Source organism: Syngnathus floridae, chromosome 7, assembly GCF_059516105.1.
Source record: "Syngnathus floridae isolate MCC-2025c chromosome 7, RoL_Sflo_1.0, whole genome shotgun sequence".
In the NCBI taxonomy this organism is placed as follows: domain Eukaryota; kingdom Metazoa; phylum Chordata; class Actinopteri; order Syngnathiformes; family Syngnathidae; genus Syngnathus; species Syngnathus floridae.
The window spans coordinates 14,085,150-14,104,119 of record NC_142419.1 but is presented as its reverse complement, the minus strand read 5'-3'; the positions used below and the strand labels follow the sequence as shown (position 1 = coordinate 14,104,119).

At 48.4% G+C, this 18,970-nt stretch overlaps 1 protein-coding gene across 5 annotated transcripts in view; it reads right to left on the bottom strand.

The window, feature by feature from the left end:
- robo2 (roundabout, axon guidance receptor, homolog 2 (Drosophila)) overlaps positions 1 to 18,970 on the bottom strand; it is a 155,782-nt gene that overhangs the window by 77,916 nt on the left and 58,896 nt on the right. For all 5 annotated transcript variants that reach the window (XM_088379990.1, XM_088379986.1, XM_088379989.1 and 2 more), the window contains one exon: positions 12,027 to 12,353. In XM_088379990.1, the coding sequence (XP_088236116.1) occupies positions 12,027 to 12,353 (327 nt within the window). The remainder of the gene's footprint in view (positions 1 to 12,026; positions 12,354 to 18,970) is intronic.

Sequence of the window (18,970 nt, the reverse complement as noted above, 5' to 3'; positions counted from 1 at the left end):
GCACGGCCATGACTCGAGTATCTTCTGCCGGAACTAATTTAACGTTCGTCATCCTGATCGTAATCGAATGTTAACTTTCCCGATCAGGACTGAATGATTACTTGAAACGGCCTCCGCTATTAAGTTTTACAAGAGCATTAATTGCATCCCGGAGTAAATGAGGCTTCCTCGGCCGGCTGCTTAACAAGAAATACCCGACGCTTGCTTGGCAGACTAAGGGCCTCGCTGCTGCTTTAGATGCGAGAGCGATCGGCACGGCCGCGCCATGCATCAGCGTCGGCTGACGCGCCCATCCCAGGGGCACCGCCTCTCCCCCCCTCCAACATAACGAATGGCCGGGCCATCGAAGTCTTACTAATTGATTACGGAGAAAACAGAGTATTACTCTGCCGGCGATGGCAGCTCCGAGGGGCGGAGGGACGCTTGGTCGATGCTTTATGTTGCGCCTTGTCCACGCTAGAGGGAGTTTAAATAGCCTTGCTTGGCCCTCTTGCAATGTGGGGGGGTGTAATGGTTTTATATTTCCATTATCCGTTTCACTGGCGTAATTGACACGAATTGAGCAGATGAAGAGCAAAGCCAACCAGGTGTGATTTTTGCGGACTTGAACACCTCCGGGCATGCATACAGAAGGTAAAGGACCATTGTCTTTGATGAACTCACATTATCAAGGCTAAACACAAGTCATCGCAGAAGGCCTCATTTGCCCCAGGGAGCCCCGGCCGTTCCCGCTCGGGACACGTCCAGAACGATTCATTTTGGGCCGCCCTAATTGACTTTTGTGCGGCTCGTATCATTTGAGCAGCGGATGGAATCGGCTACGCGCTTCGAGACACTCTGGCAACGGGCGCCGACTTGTTACTGCCGCGGCTGAGGGCTTTATTTTATTTTTATTGAGCTTATGCTTAGTGTGCAATATTGTAATTCGAGTTTAAATATCAGCCAGATTTGCTCCATAGACCTTTTCACGTTTGACAAGCGATAGAGTGATCTCGGAAGGAACGGCAAGTAAATGAACCTTTTGATGTCGTTTGAAAAGGGCAAAGCTATTGAGAAAACAGAGTTAACGGCTTGCGTGATGACTTTAGCCTTCTCCGTCTCATTTACAAGACATTTATTTTCATTTTACAGGGATGCCGCCGCAAAGTTGGGCCAATTCTCAAAAAGAGGAAAAGGAAAATAAAAAGCCTCTTATGTTTACAGAACTTGTGTTAGGCAAGCTCGGGACAAGTTGGTGCAGGGAGAGCAATGAAAGGCATGACTGTCTGGAATAAAGAAATGATTATAATTCACTTTAATTATACGTAAATGTAACACAGTTGCCATTTTCACACGTTGGCATCCTTTCATACCACCACCTCAAATGATGCAATCGTGGGAAGAACACACACACACACACACGCTTCAAATTGTAATGGTCCTTAGCGCTTTACTTAGCGTCTGCAGATGTTAGCAGCTGTCTTACAAATCTTGTTTCCCCAAAAAGTAGTTTTGTGTTTTTGTGTATTTTCTTAATACCTAAGCGAACCTTGTTTTTCTTCTAACATTATTTTTTTGATTATTTCAGTAGTTTACATTTAATGGATGGATGGATTATTTCTCAGGCTCTTGCTAGCTAGCTAGCAAATATTTGACATGAGTGGTGATTTCCGTACTGTTTCACGCGCACATCCTGGCATGGACCGATGTAACTAGAAGGTGAAAGAAAGACAAGGCGGCTGGCTCAGAACGGATGGCTCCGGTCTAATTGAGTCCTTTGGGCCTGGGCCGATCAGAGACTCGTTACAGGAATCCGGTTTCATGCTTTCTACACAATAAGCTTTCAGAGAAGGGATTTGGCCTCCTTTGGGAGCTCCTGCTAACCTTTGTGTGACTTGTGCGCTTCTCTCTTGGTTGTCGGCCCCCCACGTCTGCCTCCATGTTGAGTCCAATTATGATCAAAAGGTGACACGAGTTGAGCGCAAAGATTCGAGCAAAGGGGATTTTTGACATGGATGTCCAGATTCCATATGGGGAGAAGCGCATAGTAATGGATGGATGCTGCCAGAAACAACAACCGGGTCGCCCGCTTTCTCCACGCAAACAAAATGGTCATCAAAGTCGGACGCCACGCTCAGCCCGCATTAGGCTGTCCAATCTGGCGCTAGTTTGTTTAGCGTACTTGCTTCTCATTTTGGATGAACCACAATTCCTGCGCACAGACTGGCGCTCACGCCCTCATCAAGTTCAAGTCTTTGCCTCAAGGTAACATAAATCTTTGTTCTGACGTGTTGTTCGAGTCACAAACTGATGTCGATTAACAAGGCAGATAAGTGTGCTACCTGATTTACAGCAATTGAACACTCTGTATCGGATTAAAAAAAACAAAGGACAAAGCAAACTTCAGGACTGCAGCGTAGGAGCCCCATCCCTCCCACCGCCTCCCGTGTTTGTTCCCGTGAGACCGCAAACAATAAGAACAAATGACTTTGGCCTTTCAGCAGAGAAAAGGAAGAAGAAAATCTCACTCAAGGTGTTCTTCGCCACCGCCCCCGCTCGCGTGTTGGAATCAACCGGCTCGGGCGGTAAAAGGCCAGGACAAACACGGACCCGGTGGCGGTTGGAACAAGGGCGAGCCTGCTGCGCTCAAGTGCGGCGCTTCATAAATTACACAGCAAAGCAAAGAGAGAGGCGAAGGCGAGCAAATAGGAGCACGGTCAACACTGCGGAGAGCTCGGGATCGTCACTCACCCACGGCGGAATGTGACAGAGGGGAAGGAAGGAAGGAAGGAAGGAAGGAAGGAAGGAAGGAAGGAAGGAAGGAAGGAAGGAAGGAAGGAAGGAAGGAAGGAAGGAAGGAAGGAAGGAAGGAAGGAAGGAAGGAAGGAAGGAAGGAAGGAAGGAAGGAAGGAAGGAAGGGGCGTAGATCTTTGCCAAGGGTGGACAAAGGAGCTCAGAAGAATGAGACAAAAGGAAAAACTAAATTACCACATACAATGAAATTTACCCTTGAAATTTTTCAACAAACGGGTGAAAGGTGAGCTGCAAAACATTTAAGTCCACATGGCGACGACATAGCAGGAAAAACTCGACACAATCAAAGCCAGCCAAGCCTGAGCTGTAAGCTTTGTTTTTCTTGTAGCCTGGAGGACACTGAGGGAGGAAGGGAGGGAGGAAGGAAGAAGCCACCTGATGCCATCACGCATCCTCGCGTGGCCTCCTTTTGTAGCCCAAAGAGAAAGACGGCATCAAACAAGAGACAAGGCTCACTGCGGGACGCTCTTGTGCCATCACAAAGCCGGCCCCCGATGCCTCGTTAGTCGAGGGGGCGACGACGAGCCGCCCGTTGGCCCCGGCCCGCAATAAAACGCACCTGTTCCGAAGGGGGTCCAGGCACTCAGCAACCCTTTTCACTCGTTTCGGCAAAATCGTTAAAGCCGACGATGGCCACCATTAAAGGGGCTCAAGTGGGGTTCCGACGTGCTTATTTGACATTTCCACCAACGGTGACAACACGTCTCGTCATACAAAGCATGCTCAAGCCAAATAAATATGCGGGCATTTGTTCCGGCTCCGTATGCCGTCAAAAGACACACAATATATTAAACATTGTTTATCCTCCAAGGCTGCCTGCACTTTGATTCTTGAGAATGCAAAAGCCCTTAAAACGTTCATTTCTCTGGCCCAAGAATAAGAACGGAAAATAAATTACAAGGCCTAATTAATGTGCTTTGAGTTTTAGGGGGTGTGTTTATAAAAGCATTGAACCGGCAAGACTAATTTAGAGAATGCGCGGCGATGCCTGCGGTGACAATTACATTCCTTCCCTGTCAACAGCTGTCGCCTCACATGTTGCTACCCGCTACCGTTGGTCCCCAACATCCATCAGGCCCTCCTAATGTGTTGGAACCCCCGCGGCCCCGCCCACATGGACCATCAGCCCCTTGGAAATTACAACAGGGAAAGGTCACACCATCCAATTAGGATGCAACGCCGGAGGGTCCATCGCCGAGCACCCCGGAGCACATCATAGATTCTCCATTTGGCCCGGAACGGACCAGCGGCCCTTGTTTGGATTGATTGCGGCGCAGCTAAACGAGGTGCCGGCCGCCGCTTTAATGGACGACCATGCGCGTGATGTATGCCATGCTCCAGATTGATACTCGGTGTCACGGCATTTGAAAATGTCGCAATTGGTTTGTACCGTATGATGAAGCGTGTCATTGTCGCTTCGTGTACTGACCCGGTAATGACCCCCCCCACCCGGATCAATGGGGTCTCCGATCGAGATTAGATCTAGCCCCGCCCACTGACTGCATCCTCATACTGTCATACTGCCCCGCCTTCTGAGAGGGCTTTAGCATCCACTAGTGGAGAGCGTTGTCTTGTCTTGGCACACAAAGACACACGTTGGGAAAGACAGGGCGGGTCAGTGAGCTTTGAGCCAATCTGGGCCAATTAGGGCCAAGTGACAGCGCAGCTACACGTCGGTGACACAACTAGACCACGGAACCAGTAGCAACAGCCTACAGCTTTCCACCTCCCCTTCAAACAAATACCACTCGGAATTAAAACAGCACGCCGACATCGATACTGAATTGGAGGATGGAGAGAATACAGCTGAGGTGGATGGTTAAACAGTGTGGGAGGTGCCGCCTCCCCCTGCCTTCCGCACAGACACCCCCCCTTACCCCGCCTGTCTGCCTCCATCCGTCATGCTCGAGCAGCTCTCCTGACGTGCGACGTTGCTGAGCGATGCTGAGGCGACTTCGACAACCTTTGACCCCTCAGTTGAAAACTTGTGAACCTCAGACAAGGGGAAGCCAAACAGCTTGGTAGGGGAGTGGGGCGGACACGTGGACTTAAGGGGGCAGGGAGAAGGTTGGGGGTGCTTGGGATGACCACTGGCAGCTGTTATTGCCGCACCGCCTTCTTCCTGTCGCCACATAATGACGCCTTCCCGGAGCGCAAGGAAATGGCAACCTGGTTGCAGGGCTGTCGGCGGCGCCGGCGCCGGGCCTCGTGTGATTAATGAGACGGGCCGCGGCGCAACAGGGAGCTTGGTGCCACGCGCCGCGCTAACGCTAACAGCTAAAAGTCACCTCACAGTCTTAAAAAAAAAAAACAAGCCTGCAAACATCATTCACGTTTCGTTCACACCCTTGAGCGAGTGCATAAAATATGCGGCCGGCGGGTGGATGAGGGACAGCCTGTGGGCCACGCTCAACAGCTGCCACTCCAAGAAGGTAATGATGCCACGTTCCCCGGCCCACAATCCCCCGCTGTGGGTGCCGGAGTGTGAGGGCTGCCGCTGCTGGCACGCGGATGCAATTGGGAGCTGGTGGGGGGGTTCTGAAATGAAAGCTCGGACTATAATTGAATGGGTTCTGACAAGAGAGGGGCGCCTCTGGTCCCAGAGGCGTCTTTTTTTTTTTTTTTTTTGACATGATGGGGTTTAGTCAAGGCTTTTTTTTTTTTTTAAATATATAATGAGATCCACCCACAAACTAACTAAATTTCAATAGTTTCATCTGTTATGGTTCAACTTTGGCAGCAATTGGCCAAAATTGCCAGAACGGAGCCTTGTAAATAAAATAAAATATCAGGGGCTGTCAAAGCCCTAAAAAAATGGCGCTCTATTTAATGGGAGAAATAAAACCATTTGGAGAGTACCTTTCCACCGGCTCCCTAATTACTCCGCCCGGGTCGGCATTGAATTTCAGATGAATGAAATCCCAAACGGTTTTGTTCTTCCCTTCTCAATAACGCCGACGCCCTCATCAACGTCCGTTATCGAGCCTTTAGCCACACATTAGGCTTTTATTAGAAAAGTCCGCTAATTTCATTTTCAATAAAGCTCTCGCTTGCGATTAGATTCGTTTTCACCGAGACCATTTTCAATTGTTATCGTCGACGCCCGGTTAGGCAGCAGTGATTTAGGAGATGGAAGCAATGGAGGGGAGAGGCAAAAGGGGGAGGGGCTTGTAAGGAGACAGGATGCTGAGGAGCCAAGGCAAGCCAAGGTCCGGTTCCCCGAGAAGCATCTGAAGGCCTATTGTGATGTAAAAAGCAGCGGGACAGCGTCGCAAGGGTTAAGAGCGGCAGACGTCGTCATAGCTTTCGGGGGCCATTTGTCATAAAGCAGGAAATGAGGTGAAACTGACAATGATTTATGTCGGAGTTTGCCGCATTCACAAGAGAAGCGCACAAGTGGAGGAACAAACACGATGACAGATGCCGTGTATCCCCCCGGCCCCAAATTGAACGATGGCCGCTTTTCTTGCTCTGACAAGAGGAATCACTCGGACTTCTCCTCCCGGAGATGCGGCAATTGTTGGCGCCGCCGTTCTCTTGGGGTCGAGCGATGGTCAATCGATGACCGGTCGCGGGGTCGTGTCTGGAGCGGGGGCCAAACGTGGGATATCTGGATCCATCCGGGTCATCGACGGAGATAAATCACGCCGACAACTTCCGTATGTCGGGGAGTCCGACCGTGTCTGACCTTTCCTACCGTCCATCCGTCTTCTGTTCAGGCTTTCGGGGTGCTGGAGCCGACCCCGGCTGGGTTTGGTACACCTTGGCCTGGTCGCCGCTCAATTCATAATATATTCATCGACTTTATGATCTCGATTATAATTCACTGAATCATTATTGGCCTTCAACATGTTTCATATGTCGGGCTAGCAAAGAAATATAGTCCATTAAAGCGTCAACACGTCAGGTGCATGAACTAACCTGCAATAGCAAATATAAACGGCTTGGCATATTTTCCACATTTTCCGCAACCTCTCACTTAGTGGCGGCGGCGCCAAATCGATATTCATGAAGTGTCAGAGTTATAATTCACATGCCTGTTCCACGTGCACACCGGGGGACCTTTAAAAAGGAGGGGAAAAAAAAGAAAGTAAAAATGCAAATGATACAGTTAATGTCTGGGCGTGAATACGTCGGCCAATTAAGCCATTCTTTTTCAGCTCCATTACGACGCCGCGCGCGGGGGTTTCATTTTTCCCAATAACGGCGCCATTTAGCTCTCAAATGGCACACTGCCGCTTAGAAAAAGTTAGCGGCTGATTGCGTGCATTAGCAGCCCCGCTTTTACAAATCACCAGCAAGCGCAAGTGACGTCATTGCTTGTATTTCTGTCTGTAGATTAGGAGAAGCCATCTCACGCCGGCGGTATCTTCCCGAACACAACCTGACTTCAAGAGAAACATAGGAGGAACTTACGTTAATAGCTCTGCCCCGGTCGGTGTCGAGCGCGAAGGCCAGCAGCAGAGGCGGCCAGATAAGATTCTGCTTTGCATTTGAATGGGCTTGTTCTGATTTCGATTCAGTTGGCCTTTGGCCCCGCTTAAGCGATCCGTGCGACGACGGCGGCGGCGGCTCCCCCGGTACGGCGAATGAGGCGAAGCGCGTTAGCATCCCATCTGCCATTTTTGTACTCATTTATTGATTTATAGTCATCCATTTATTTATTTATTTTTCCTGGGATTTATTTATTTGGATTTACCTTTCAGGATTGACCTTCCCTTTCGGAAGACTGACAAACTGAAATAAACACCACTGACTCTTTGGCATGCCAGGTTAGCCTCATCTGGACGCCGAACTTCCTGCGAATACAAGAGTCAAAGGAAGCCAAAGGAAGCACGGCTTTATGAACGCCATCAAATGCCGCGCTTTCATGTGGTGGGAGGGAGGGAGTGATGGAGTGAGAAGAGACGGAAGGATCGGGTTTCAAACGCTGGCCTGCAGCTGTCCACGGCCATGAGCGTCCCTTACTGCAAAATGTAATCGGAGACGGGCGCAATCTCGAGCCGTGTCGTCGAGAAATCACTAAGTCATAACATATCCGGTGACGCGAGAACTGCCGACGGTTATGCTGCGGGAAGATTTCATTCATCGGACAACTGTAATCCATCCATCCATCCATCCCATCATCCATCTATCGCAAGGTGGATCAATTGCAGCCGTACTCGCTTCAAAGCCAAATTGTCCGCAACCTGAACTTCAGCCCTCAACGCAGTCACCTTCTCTACGCTCCTGGTGATGGATTATCATTTTCAGGGCTTCTTGGGGGAGAACCTGCGTCAACTGGCTTGAAGAATTAAGGTCCGAGGGGAGAGAGGGGAGGGCAAAGGGTTCTTTAGGGGTCACAGGATCCAAACCACCCCTGAGTGATCCGCAGAGATTCGACAGAAGGTCGCAGCACCACTCACTTGTTCTCTGGCCCTTTCCTCAGCAAAAAAAAAAAACCACATCCGTACCACAACAGCCTGAAACTGTACATAGGCCAGAAAAAAATAAATGGAGGCTCGAATAAATCACCGATATGAAACCAATCGATGTGAAACCTGAAATCAAAGCGGAATCCAGCCATTAAAGCAGAAGCCCAGCAGCGAGTCTGTGCTTTGGACATGATCAATAATCGGCCCGCAGATACGTATCAATAATTTAGAGTGCAGTCTGCTGGCCGGCAGGCAGGCAGGCAGGGGTACGCTTATTTCAACCTTTTCTTACACTCGTTTCTGCATGTTTAACAAAAGGGGAAGAAGAAAAAAAAGAAATTGAAAAGGCTGCCTTTTTTTTTTCATGGTGATTGGATTGTGCAGGTGTTGCTAAAGTTCCGTTTAAATGTCAATTAGACCCAAGCCAATGTTCTGATTTTACATCCAAACCGGAGCATGCGTCATTAATGTGCGCTAATGATTGGATTGTTGCCTTCATTATGACTTGAGGACTTCCATGTGGGGATTTTTTTTTTCTGCCCCCCCCTCCTCATCCATCTCGGTTGTTTGTGTGTTGATGATGAGCGCTTGCCACGGCCACCGTCTCATTTGTGAAAAGTCGTAATGAGCGCTCGTCAAAGACCCGCCTGGCTCCCTCCCCACCTGCTCTGGGTCGCTCCCTCTTTTTATGAGCCGCTCCACCCCTCTTCCTCTTTTTCCTTCCTCCACGAGTTTCCTCGCTCTCCCCTCTGCTCCATTTCCTCGCTAATTACTCTGTCGAATGAAACCGAGCCCGCCACTTAATTGGAGAAGCGGCACATTAGGTGCTATCAGAGGAGACTTTGTTTAAAAAAAAAAATTAAAAATCAACCAATCCCATTTGAGGAAGCATTTGGAAAAACATCTGTTTCATTTGCATATTTAGCTCCATACAGTTCCCCGGTGTCTTCATAAAAATGTCTGTAACATGCGAGTGGCTGCTTTGTGGCTCATGCGGCTTTTTGCTGGCCGACGCTGCGGCTTAACTTGGCCTTGACCAACAGTAGCCAAAAAAAAAAAAAAAGTCAACGGCGGATCTTCGCCCAGGCCCGTTGAGTCGGGCCAAAATGTCATCAGCTTGCTTAGAGACATTTCCTGCCCACAAAATTATTTCATGATTTATTTAATTATTCTTATTATTTAATAAAGCAAGCCAAAAAAAAGACCTGCTCCCAAAATTATTTCATGATTTATTTAATTATTATTATCATTATTTATTATTTATTGAAGCAATAAAAAAAAAAGACATTTCCTGCCCATGCATTTATTTAATTATTTATTTTATTATTATTATTATTATTTACTTAAGCAAGTCCAAAAAAAAAAGTCACCTTCTCAACAAAATTGCCCCGTCATTTTATGTTTCGAAAATCATATTCAGTATACTCTAAGCCATACATATAAAGTTGGTGACATACTTTTTTAATTAGAAAATGGAATTTGCATTGTGTGGACCATACTAAAGACGATTGATTGCCTTTACGTGCCCTGCAAATGAGCGCCGACCAGCAGTTTTGGGTTCCAACATTTGCGTGTCACCAGGCTCAAGCGGCATTAAAACAATTACAAGCGCAACCTTTCTGCTTGCGTGCGCCCGATCGGCTGCTACCTGAAGACACCCAACCAATTAACATTTTTCAGGCGACGCTCTCGCCCCAGGTGAGCGCTGTCACACTTGGGTATACGCACACACACGTACACTCAGCGGCTATATATGCCGCGCCAGCAATTTATTCAGCAGCGCCGCGGCTAGCGTTCCTGACACGGGCTTCACAATGATTTATGAAGCTGCTCATTGACCCGGTTCAGTCGGGAAAAGAGAAAAGGGAGGGGGCAACATCCTTTCTTATAAGCGACAGATCTATCGCGCCGCTTCGACTCTCGGGCACTTTTGGAGAGCTTCAAATGACAAAAGCGGCTGAGATTATTTGTCTTTTGAAGGAGAGAAAAGGGAAAAAAAAACCAAATCAGCTTTGGAAGCAAAATTTGGTAGGCCTGTCTGCTGTGAAAAAAAAAGTGTCAAAAAGCCATCTGGGAAAGCATACAGCCAATTTACTGGAGGCTCATGTTGTTGTTTTGCTCATCTTTGCTCAAAATGTCGACCACATATACTCGACCGACGCTTAAGTGTGAATAATTGTTGGATTTGTCACTGCAAATGGTCTTTGCATGGCTGTGACTACTGCTGACACACCATAAAATGAATTTGGAAGCTTCTTTTCAAGTCATTTCGCAACAAGAAATTTTGGTGGCAATGTCTATCTTGAGTAGACCCACAAAAAAAGTCCCACCAAGCATTAGCCAAAAAGACAGGAAGACTGACTTTTTGCTTGGAATTTTCTATTGATGGTTCCATTTCGGCCATTTGTGGGCGACCTCCAATGACAAACTTTCCTTTCCCCCACATTGTTGTTGTTGATGGGACGCCCAGGATGACGTTCGGCCTTCAGCCAGGTAAAGGCCCGACTCCAATCCGTTTCAGAGCTGCAATTCAATTATCTGAGCGGGGGTTCATGCTCAGCCACTCGTGAACGGGTGCACGGGATGGCGAGGTAGCCCCCTCTGCGGGGGCGGGGCGGGGGAGCACAAAAATCATTGCAACACAGATAGCGATTCCAAGGTTGCTTTTTCTCCTGCCATTAGCTTGAGCTTTACAATCACTAGAGGGATGTCAGGGCCTGATAAAGCTAATCACCGTGGTAAGCCAAAGGCAGGGAGATTAAGCCTCCCACCAGCAGACCCCCCACCCCCCCTTAGAAAGAGAAAACCAAGAAACCCCGAGCCCTGAAAATGAGCCGGCACAATGTGTGATCATCCCATTTTTGGGGGCGAACAAAGAAAGAAAAAAAAAATCATCTTTTATATTTAATGCTGAGTCATCAAACTAGCCAATTGTTTGCATGCCAGAGTCGCTTGTCTTCAGCCGCTTCCCTTGTGCAGGTTGCATCAAAGGAAGGTGTACGAGAAATACAACGAGGAGGTAAAACTCCAAATAATCCACAGAGTCCATCTATTTTTTATGAGTTTTCATTTAGACCTGGAGAGCGCCTCTTACAGCGATCAATAGCTCAAGCTGCTGTCACACAGTGTTGCACCTGGGGGAGGGGGGGCGGGGGGCTTCTTGTAAGGCCCATGGGAAAGCAGGGGGACTAGATCAAAAGGTGGGCACCCCCCCACTATATTCTCCCCAACACATAAGCCAATTTCCTGCAGAGCTCAAGGCAGCAATAACTGGAAATACACTTAAAGGGAAGTCGAAGATGGACTGCAGGCGGTGGAGGAGATTTAAGGAGCACAAAGAACAACAAGTACGGCCAGAACACAAAAAAAAAAAAAAAACATATTGCAGTGGAATTATGTTTCCAAAGCAAAGTCCCGTGAAGCCACTGGAAGACCACCTGAAGCTCTTCTTCAAAGGTCATTTGATCCAAGGGTCACATTTTTTTTGCCCGAAACTTGCTACTGACACAATGTGGCTTAAAAAAAAAAATACATTCCAACTTTGATCCCACCGGCAGATTTATGTCCAGACCCTCCAACAAAAGACTGCTCGTGTTTTGACCTTCCCACCCGTCAGAAATGGCTACCCCGAACCAAAATGCTAGACTTTCTGATCAATTTCATGCTTGGATATTTCAGAATTTTTGAGAATTTTTTTTTTTTTTTTGTTAAGGTGAAACATAGTCACTGTAAAACGCTAGCAAATCTCGTCTCTCCCAGATTAAATGAGAGAAATCAACCGAGCAGAGCGGGACGTGAAGAAAAAAAAACTGGACTCACATGCCACTTCCAGCGAGGCGTTGCGGCTGACGGCCTCGCCCAGGTAGTTGCGGGCCACGCAGACGTAGGCTCCCTCGTCGGGCTTGCTCCGCCTCCCGTGCACGATGCGCAGGAAGAAGAGCGAGCCGCTGGGCAGCAGCATGCGATGCGAGCGCGGGTCGTCCTTGTCCGTCTCCACCCGCTCGCCGTCCTTGTACCACTCCACGCTGGGCGTGGGCCGACCCTCCGCCTTGCAGTTGAGGGTGGCCGGCTCGCCCTTAGACACGATCAGGTCAGAGGGGTGCTCGGCGATCCGGGGCGGCGAGTCCTCCTGGCGCAGACGGGATCCTGGAGCAAGGGGAGGGAGGGAGGGGGAGCATTTAATGATGACCACTGGGTTCGGTTCCTACGTTGTAAACATCAGATCGGGTCAAACGCTGTCAACTCTGTTGCTGACCAAAACAGCAGCACCTATCAACGCATGTCAACAGTCTCTCAGGATACTTTAGCAGTGCTAGCCTTGCACAAACATATGGACTGAATTTTGCAGCTCACTCAGCAACACGAGACAATGCATTCAAAAAAAAAAAACAGTCGGTCCTTTAATCAGCATTTGAACCTGGACAAAAAGCAACCATCTGCTCTTCGCTACGCTACAGGCACAAGCTTGTGGATAATTGGACCCAAGGGTGACCAGCTAACGGAGGAATAAAAAAAAAAAAGTGCCTACACTGCTCCTCCATACACAAAAGAAATGTGCAAACAAGTCCAAAACTGTTGAGTACACCGCCAGTGTGTGATGTGAATATTTATGTTGGGGGGGTCTCGGCTCGTGTCAAATGCTAATCCCCCCACGGGGGGGTGGCGAACCTTGCCCTCCTCGCGATTTTATTAGGGTGGGCGAGCGGCGGGAGTCTGGCAGCTAAGATAAAACTGGCCGAGTCTCGACGGCGTGGCATATTTAAATGGCGGAGGCCACGCCGCCATCAAGCAGGTGCCATATTGACCCGGGAACGCAAGCCAGCCCTAATTTGTGCTAATTCCTCCCATTTGCCTGCCATTGATTGGCGATCAGGCCGCTATCTTGCTAAATGGGGGCTCGGACACAGCGGACAAGAACAGAGCTTGCCGCTGCCACTGAGCATCAATCAAATATTTCAACCAACGGCCAGTGAGTTTGGCTGGGGAAAATTGGTCCACGCCCGGAAATGGGACGGGTGTGCCGCCAGCGCCGGGCGGTCTTAATTATCGAGTGGGCCAGACGGCAGATGTCACAGTACAAAAGTTGGACATTGGCGTGTGCCCGCCTCGTCACTTTTGGCCTTCCATTGTCCAGCTCTGATTTGAAGAAATGCTTTGGGTCCGTTGTTGTTTTTAATGTGATCATGGCTGCTGTGTAATCAAGTGCTCTCTGCGTTTGAGGCGAGTGCTCTTGACCAGGCTCCAAGCGCAGGCGCTCCAATCAAAACACGTCCCCCCCCGGACCGCTAAGCTCCAACCCTGGTATTGGCAAAGGTTTCATAGCCACCACTCGAGGTAAACGGGAGCCCACAAAAAGCAGCTCATGAAATCAGAAGCGTTACTTTTTGTCTTTGAAATGACTTGTGGAGTCTGCTGTCATTTCGCCAAGAAATACAAAAGCTGGAAAAAAACAAACAAGATTTGGTCTTTAGCTATTATTATTTATTCATGTTTGCAACAGAAGGCGCTGAACCTTTGATGATTCTTTTCAAATTATTTGAAATAAATAAATGTATAAATCTAAATACAAATAAATAAATAAACAGATACATTAAATAAACAAATTTTAAATAAATAAATAAGTAAATAAATAAATTGGAGCCCACTGACGAAACTGCAACTCCAAAAATTGAGGCAGAATATAAAAATCTGACAAAATCCAGATCCTGCGGAAGCTTCCGCATTTCCACTCTCATCCCTCCTCGACCAGACTCGTATCCATCACGTCGGAAGCGGCGACGGCCAAGGAATGACATTTCCGACCACGCGTGTCTCAGAGTCAAGCCGGCGGGACGCTTGAACGGGTCGCTAACCCGAGATCCATCTTTCCGGCCTGTCAGCCGCATATGAACTCCGCTACGGACTGGCCGCGTCCTGCTCGCTAGCGTTGCATTTCTAGCCACGGCGTATTGACTCAGCGACGTGTTTTGTTTGCGCTTTTTTTCTTGGAATCTATTCACGCGGTAAAGCGATTCTCGTATATTAGCAGGCTTCGGGTTATTTCGCTCTCGCTCATCATTCTCAGCAGGGAGCTTCTTTTTAAGCAATTTGCTCCATCTGACTCAAGGATTGTTGGGCAGGAACATCATCAAGAAGCTGAAAATGAGATGGTGTGATGTGACAAAACCTAAATGGGACACGTGTTAAAATGATGACTCGGCAAAATTCATTCTGTAACTTGACTGGTGTCACATAGAAGCGACGAGGTGAACATGGTTATGAATTCCGTTGCGAATGCTTTGGACCGCTGACAAGCTCCATTAAAGCTTCATTGCCAGGTCCAAGCGTGTGAATTTCTGCAACGATGTGGAACAAAGAGTGTTGACATTCCCGTGTTTTGGTGCCGCCGTGCATGCTCACACAGATGCGATGGGAGAAATCACACACCGCAAAAACTCCCGACTTTGGAGCGTGTGGCTACTTGAAAGAGTGAGAAGAAGCTTTGAGAAGAGCTGAATGGCATCAATTGATTCCTGTTCCTCAAGCATTGTCCTCGCCGAGCGCTCTGAATGGAAACGTGTGTGCTTTATTGCTTGTGTGCTGCTGAGTGACTAATAGGGAGGTGCGGCGTACGTGACGTCGTACCGCCGCATGTCCGTGAAGAACACCTGCCCCGTCCAATTTGATGAGTCGGCAGGCGGCCTTCAACCAAAAGAAGCACGGAACAAAGTCATTCAAGTCGCTGTTTGTTTAAGGTGCAGCCTTGCGATTCTGGAACCATGAGAAGCAAGGCAAAGAAACATTTGTGAGCAATGGGCCGGGTCACTTCCGAGTGGCGCAACGCCATTGATGAAGGCTCGCTTGAACCAGCTTCGAGCTGGTCTAAAAAAAAAAAAGACCACGCTTATTGATTGATTAACGATCAATCGATCGGGCCTTTCAAAAACTCCCAAAAATAATCACATTAAGTGTTGAAATCTAGAAAATTCCAGACAAGCGGTTCAGGGAACAGGAATCTTGAATTAACTTATGTAATTCTCATAAATTAAGACAAATAAATAAAGAAAGAAATCCATCCATCAATTGATGACTCTTGAAACTCGAACTCGGCGAATCTGGACACGGCGTTTGTATTGAATGGACGGGTGCTAGCGAATGGCGCAGTTGAAACGTTCAAGGGCGCCATTAAGGCTTTAATCCAAACGAGAGACTTAGCAGGAGCCAGGAGATGCATTAAATCAACTCGCTCACCAAGATGCTACTCATGCAGCGGCACTTGAAGCCTTGTCATAGGGCGATAGCACCTCTTCATCAATTCATTGGACCCAATTCCGATAGGTCTTCTATAGACACGTGCGGGCGTGCGTGAGTCACAGGTATGCATTGTGTCGGCGGCGCAGGTGCGAGAGACAGGTGAGGGCATGGTCCTCCCCCATTGGTGGCCTCAACCCGCACAGGTGCACGGCCGTGTTTGAATTCCTCCCTCATGGTGGCGGCGGCGGCGAGATCCGATCGCTGCATATGTGCGCGAAGCAAAGTTGCCGTTTCTTTGAGTTGCTGAGCCAAAACTATTTTCCACTGTTGTTTTGTGTTTGCCTCAGGAAAACATCAAAGATGGAAGTCCAAATGAAGCGCTTTCACGCTGGCTCCCACCTAGCATTAGCATTCCGATTAGCATTCCTTTGATGAAACTCGTTTCAGTCGCTGCTGTCCTAGCGGGGCTCCCCGTTGCTTTACACTGCCAAATATTAAGGGGGAAGGAAGTCAAGCGGAATAAAGTATGTATAAACCACGGGTGTCAAACTCGAGGCCCGGGGGCCGGATACAGCCCGCCAATACAAATTGTGCATGTGTCAATACTAAAATGACAAATTGTTTTCACTTTTAAAAAATGGAGAAGTTGCTAGCAATTTTTATCACGTTCATCTTTTTAAAATATTTGAACAGTTTTTACTAGTCTGTGACTTAAACAAAAGATGTCTATGTCTTATTAAATGTTTACATTTATGGCAAACAAGGGTCATTGTATTTTGATCAACTTTTCAGTCAAATTTTCACTTCTAAGTGAAGGTACCAAGCCAACTGTAACTGCATAAAGGCATGAGGTGCTTTTGCTTTTTCTTCCCTGTTGTGAAAATGTCATCGCTCTGCTTCACTGCAGCTTAATAAAGCAAAGGTAAAGCGGTGGAAAAGGCGCTCCCGTCCCGCTTTGATTTGCTCAACAAAGCGAGGGGAAAAAAAAGCCGATGACATTATGCCCTTTTTTCCACTGTGGGGTAAAGGCAAAGTCATTCCCAAGGCCCGGCCCGGCCCGGCGCGGGCTGCCGAAACCGAGCCGAGCCGAGGTCATAGGAGCTGACAGGTCTCCGTGTTAGCGCTCGTGTCCGTCCCACCCGAGGACCGGCTGATTGGTAACTCTTGGCTCGCCCGCCTGGCCTTGTTCCCGCCGTCCCCGCCTCTTTTGCTCTCGGTGGCGACGCCGCTCCCTTTTTTGACGCTAATCAAAGAATAAACACGAGAGGTCTTGACGAGAGCTCGGCCGACAGCGGGGAGACGAGTCTTTCCGGCGGATCCCGAGATGAAGCTTCCTCATTACGCGGCGGCCCCATTCGGGCAAATGAGCCGCCATTACAATAATGCGCTCCAAACGCGGCCCACTGATGCGGAACCATCACATTTGGGGCGCAGCGGGACACGCCACCGCCGCCTCGACTCTCACTTGGACTCGTTTTATGGAGGAGGCACGACACGGCGGAAATGTCGGCTCGCCGTGTGCGGCCTTGACATTTTATCCAACATTTTTGCTTGTATTTGTTTCTGGCCTGATTGGATGATTAAACACAATCTGGGTCAAATTGACCCTGAAACATGATTGCCATTTTATGAGAGACAAATGTATCAGGAGGGTTAATGATTTGCATCTCAATGATTACATTTGATTCGACTCTCCACGAGTCCTTCCCTCTTGAGGATTTGAGTTTCTCTGGACTCGGCATCGGCCGAACCACAAGGCTGGTCGCCAGGGCAGTCAGCGAGGGGAAGGGAGGGGCCGTGGGCTGCAGAGGCCTTGCCGGACCTCCATCCAGTCATTAATGTGAAAAGCACTGGTTTGCACATCTCCAAGGAATATGCAAGTCATGTTTGCAGCGTTAGTGAGGGGCGGGGCCTCGGTCAAAAGGGCGTGGCCGCACCATTAACACTGCAACCCCCCTCTTTGAAAACCTTGGATCACTCGGGATCAACAAACTCTTACTGTACCCCTGTGATCTGCCAGCAAATCCCCCCCCCCAAGCCCCTCCTTACTAAATTAAGATGCACACCCCCTGCTCGGGTCACGGCAACATCTCCCGTTCACCTTTTCTCGCCCCCCGCGTTAATCACAGCGCCCGGCGCCATTCACACGCCTCGGCTTTGTTGGCGGAGAATACAACTCCGGAGCCTTTTTTTGTCTGCTTAAGTGGACTCTTAGAGGGGGAAGCCCCTCCCCTCTTCTCCCCTCGGAGAAAGGATGGAAGGGGGAGGAGAGGGGAAGGAGCCCATGATTAGGGAGATCCGGCGTGAGCGGCAATGCCACGGAGCCACTGCTTAGCAACCGCTGGCCCGACACCAAGAGAAGGTGCCGGATAGTCAGAGCCCTTTTTCCAATGAGGAACCTGCATTGAGAAGTTCTTAAGACTCGCTAGACCCTAGACTGAAACTTTGCTTAGTGCACCTTGAGGGGAACAAAAAGGAGTGTAGAAGCAGCTGCGAGCATTAAACGCAAAAAAAAAAAAAGCAAGCAGGGTTTTGCATACAACGCCCAACAAAACGCTTTGCATGAAGCGCCGACGCGTACTAACAAAAGCTGCAGGTGCTGCAGATGACAACGTTGACTCAATGTGAGTCTTTAAAACGCAATTTAAAAAAAAAAAAAAAAAAAACAGCATTCAGGAAGTCTGAGTGAGTCACACTTTTGTGTGAATCATATGCAAGTCAACAAGTCCATCATTCCGCCATATTAACACGCGGGGAAAATTACACAAAGAGGCTTTTTGAATTGAAAAATTAAATATTCACTTCACTTGATATGACATCAGCAGAAGGAAGCAAAGCCATCACGAGCTCCTCTTCCATTTCGCCATCATGTCATGGTGACACAAGACAAAGACATGTCAAGCTGACTTTTTCATTTGAATCTGGGAGGAATTTGAGAGATGGAAAAACTTGAGGCGCAACTGGACCGGATCGAGCGAAACCTCATGAGTCACACTTTCGATCTCAACCAGGTCAACGTCTCAGCAACAGTTGACACCGATCAAGGTCCGACATGCTTGTGAGTCACTTTCTTTCCCGTCAATCTCTTCGAGGTCAAAGTCTCAGCAACAATTGACAGCCTCTTCATTCCAGTATGAGCCCGTACACAAAACTCAAAAAGAGGCATCTATTCAATCCATATCAAATCTAGAAGAGTCCAAATGAAACACCCATCCACAACAGGTTCAAAAGAACTTCTGTTGCATTTCATCACCAATCAGCATCTCCAGCACACAGCCAAGACATTTTGCATTTCAACCCGATTACTTACAAGGTCCGTTCAGTCAGATTCGTACAAAGACAACAGCACCCGCAGTCCTTATTGCCTAACAATTGCCATTTGCGCCTCAAAAAGGTCAAAATTTTAAATACAGTGGCTCGACCGTTCAATTTTACAAGGAGCAATTGCCAACTTTTGGGCTAAACTGGCCAAGAAAAAAAGCAAGAGAAAATATAATAATAATAATAATAATAATAATAATAAAACGTCT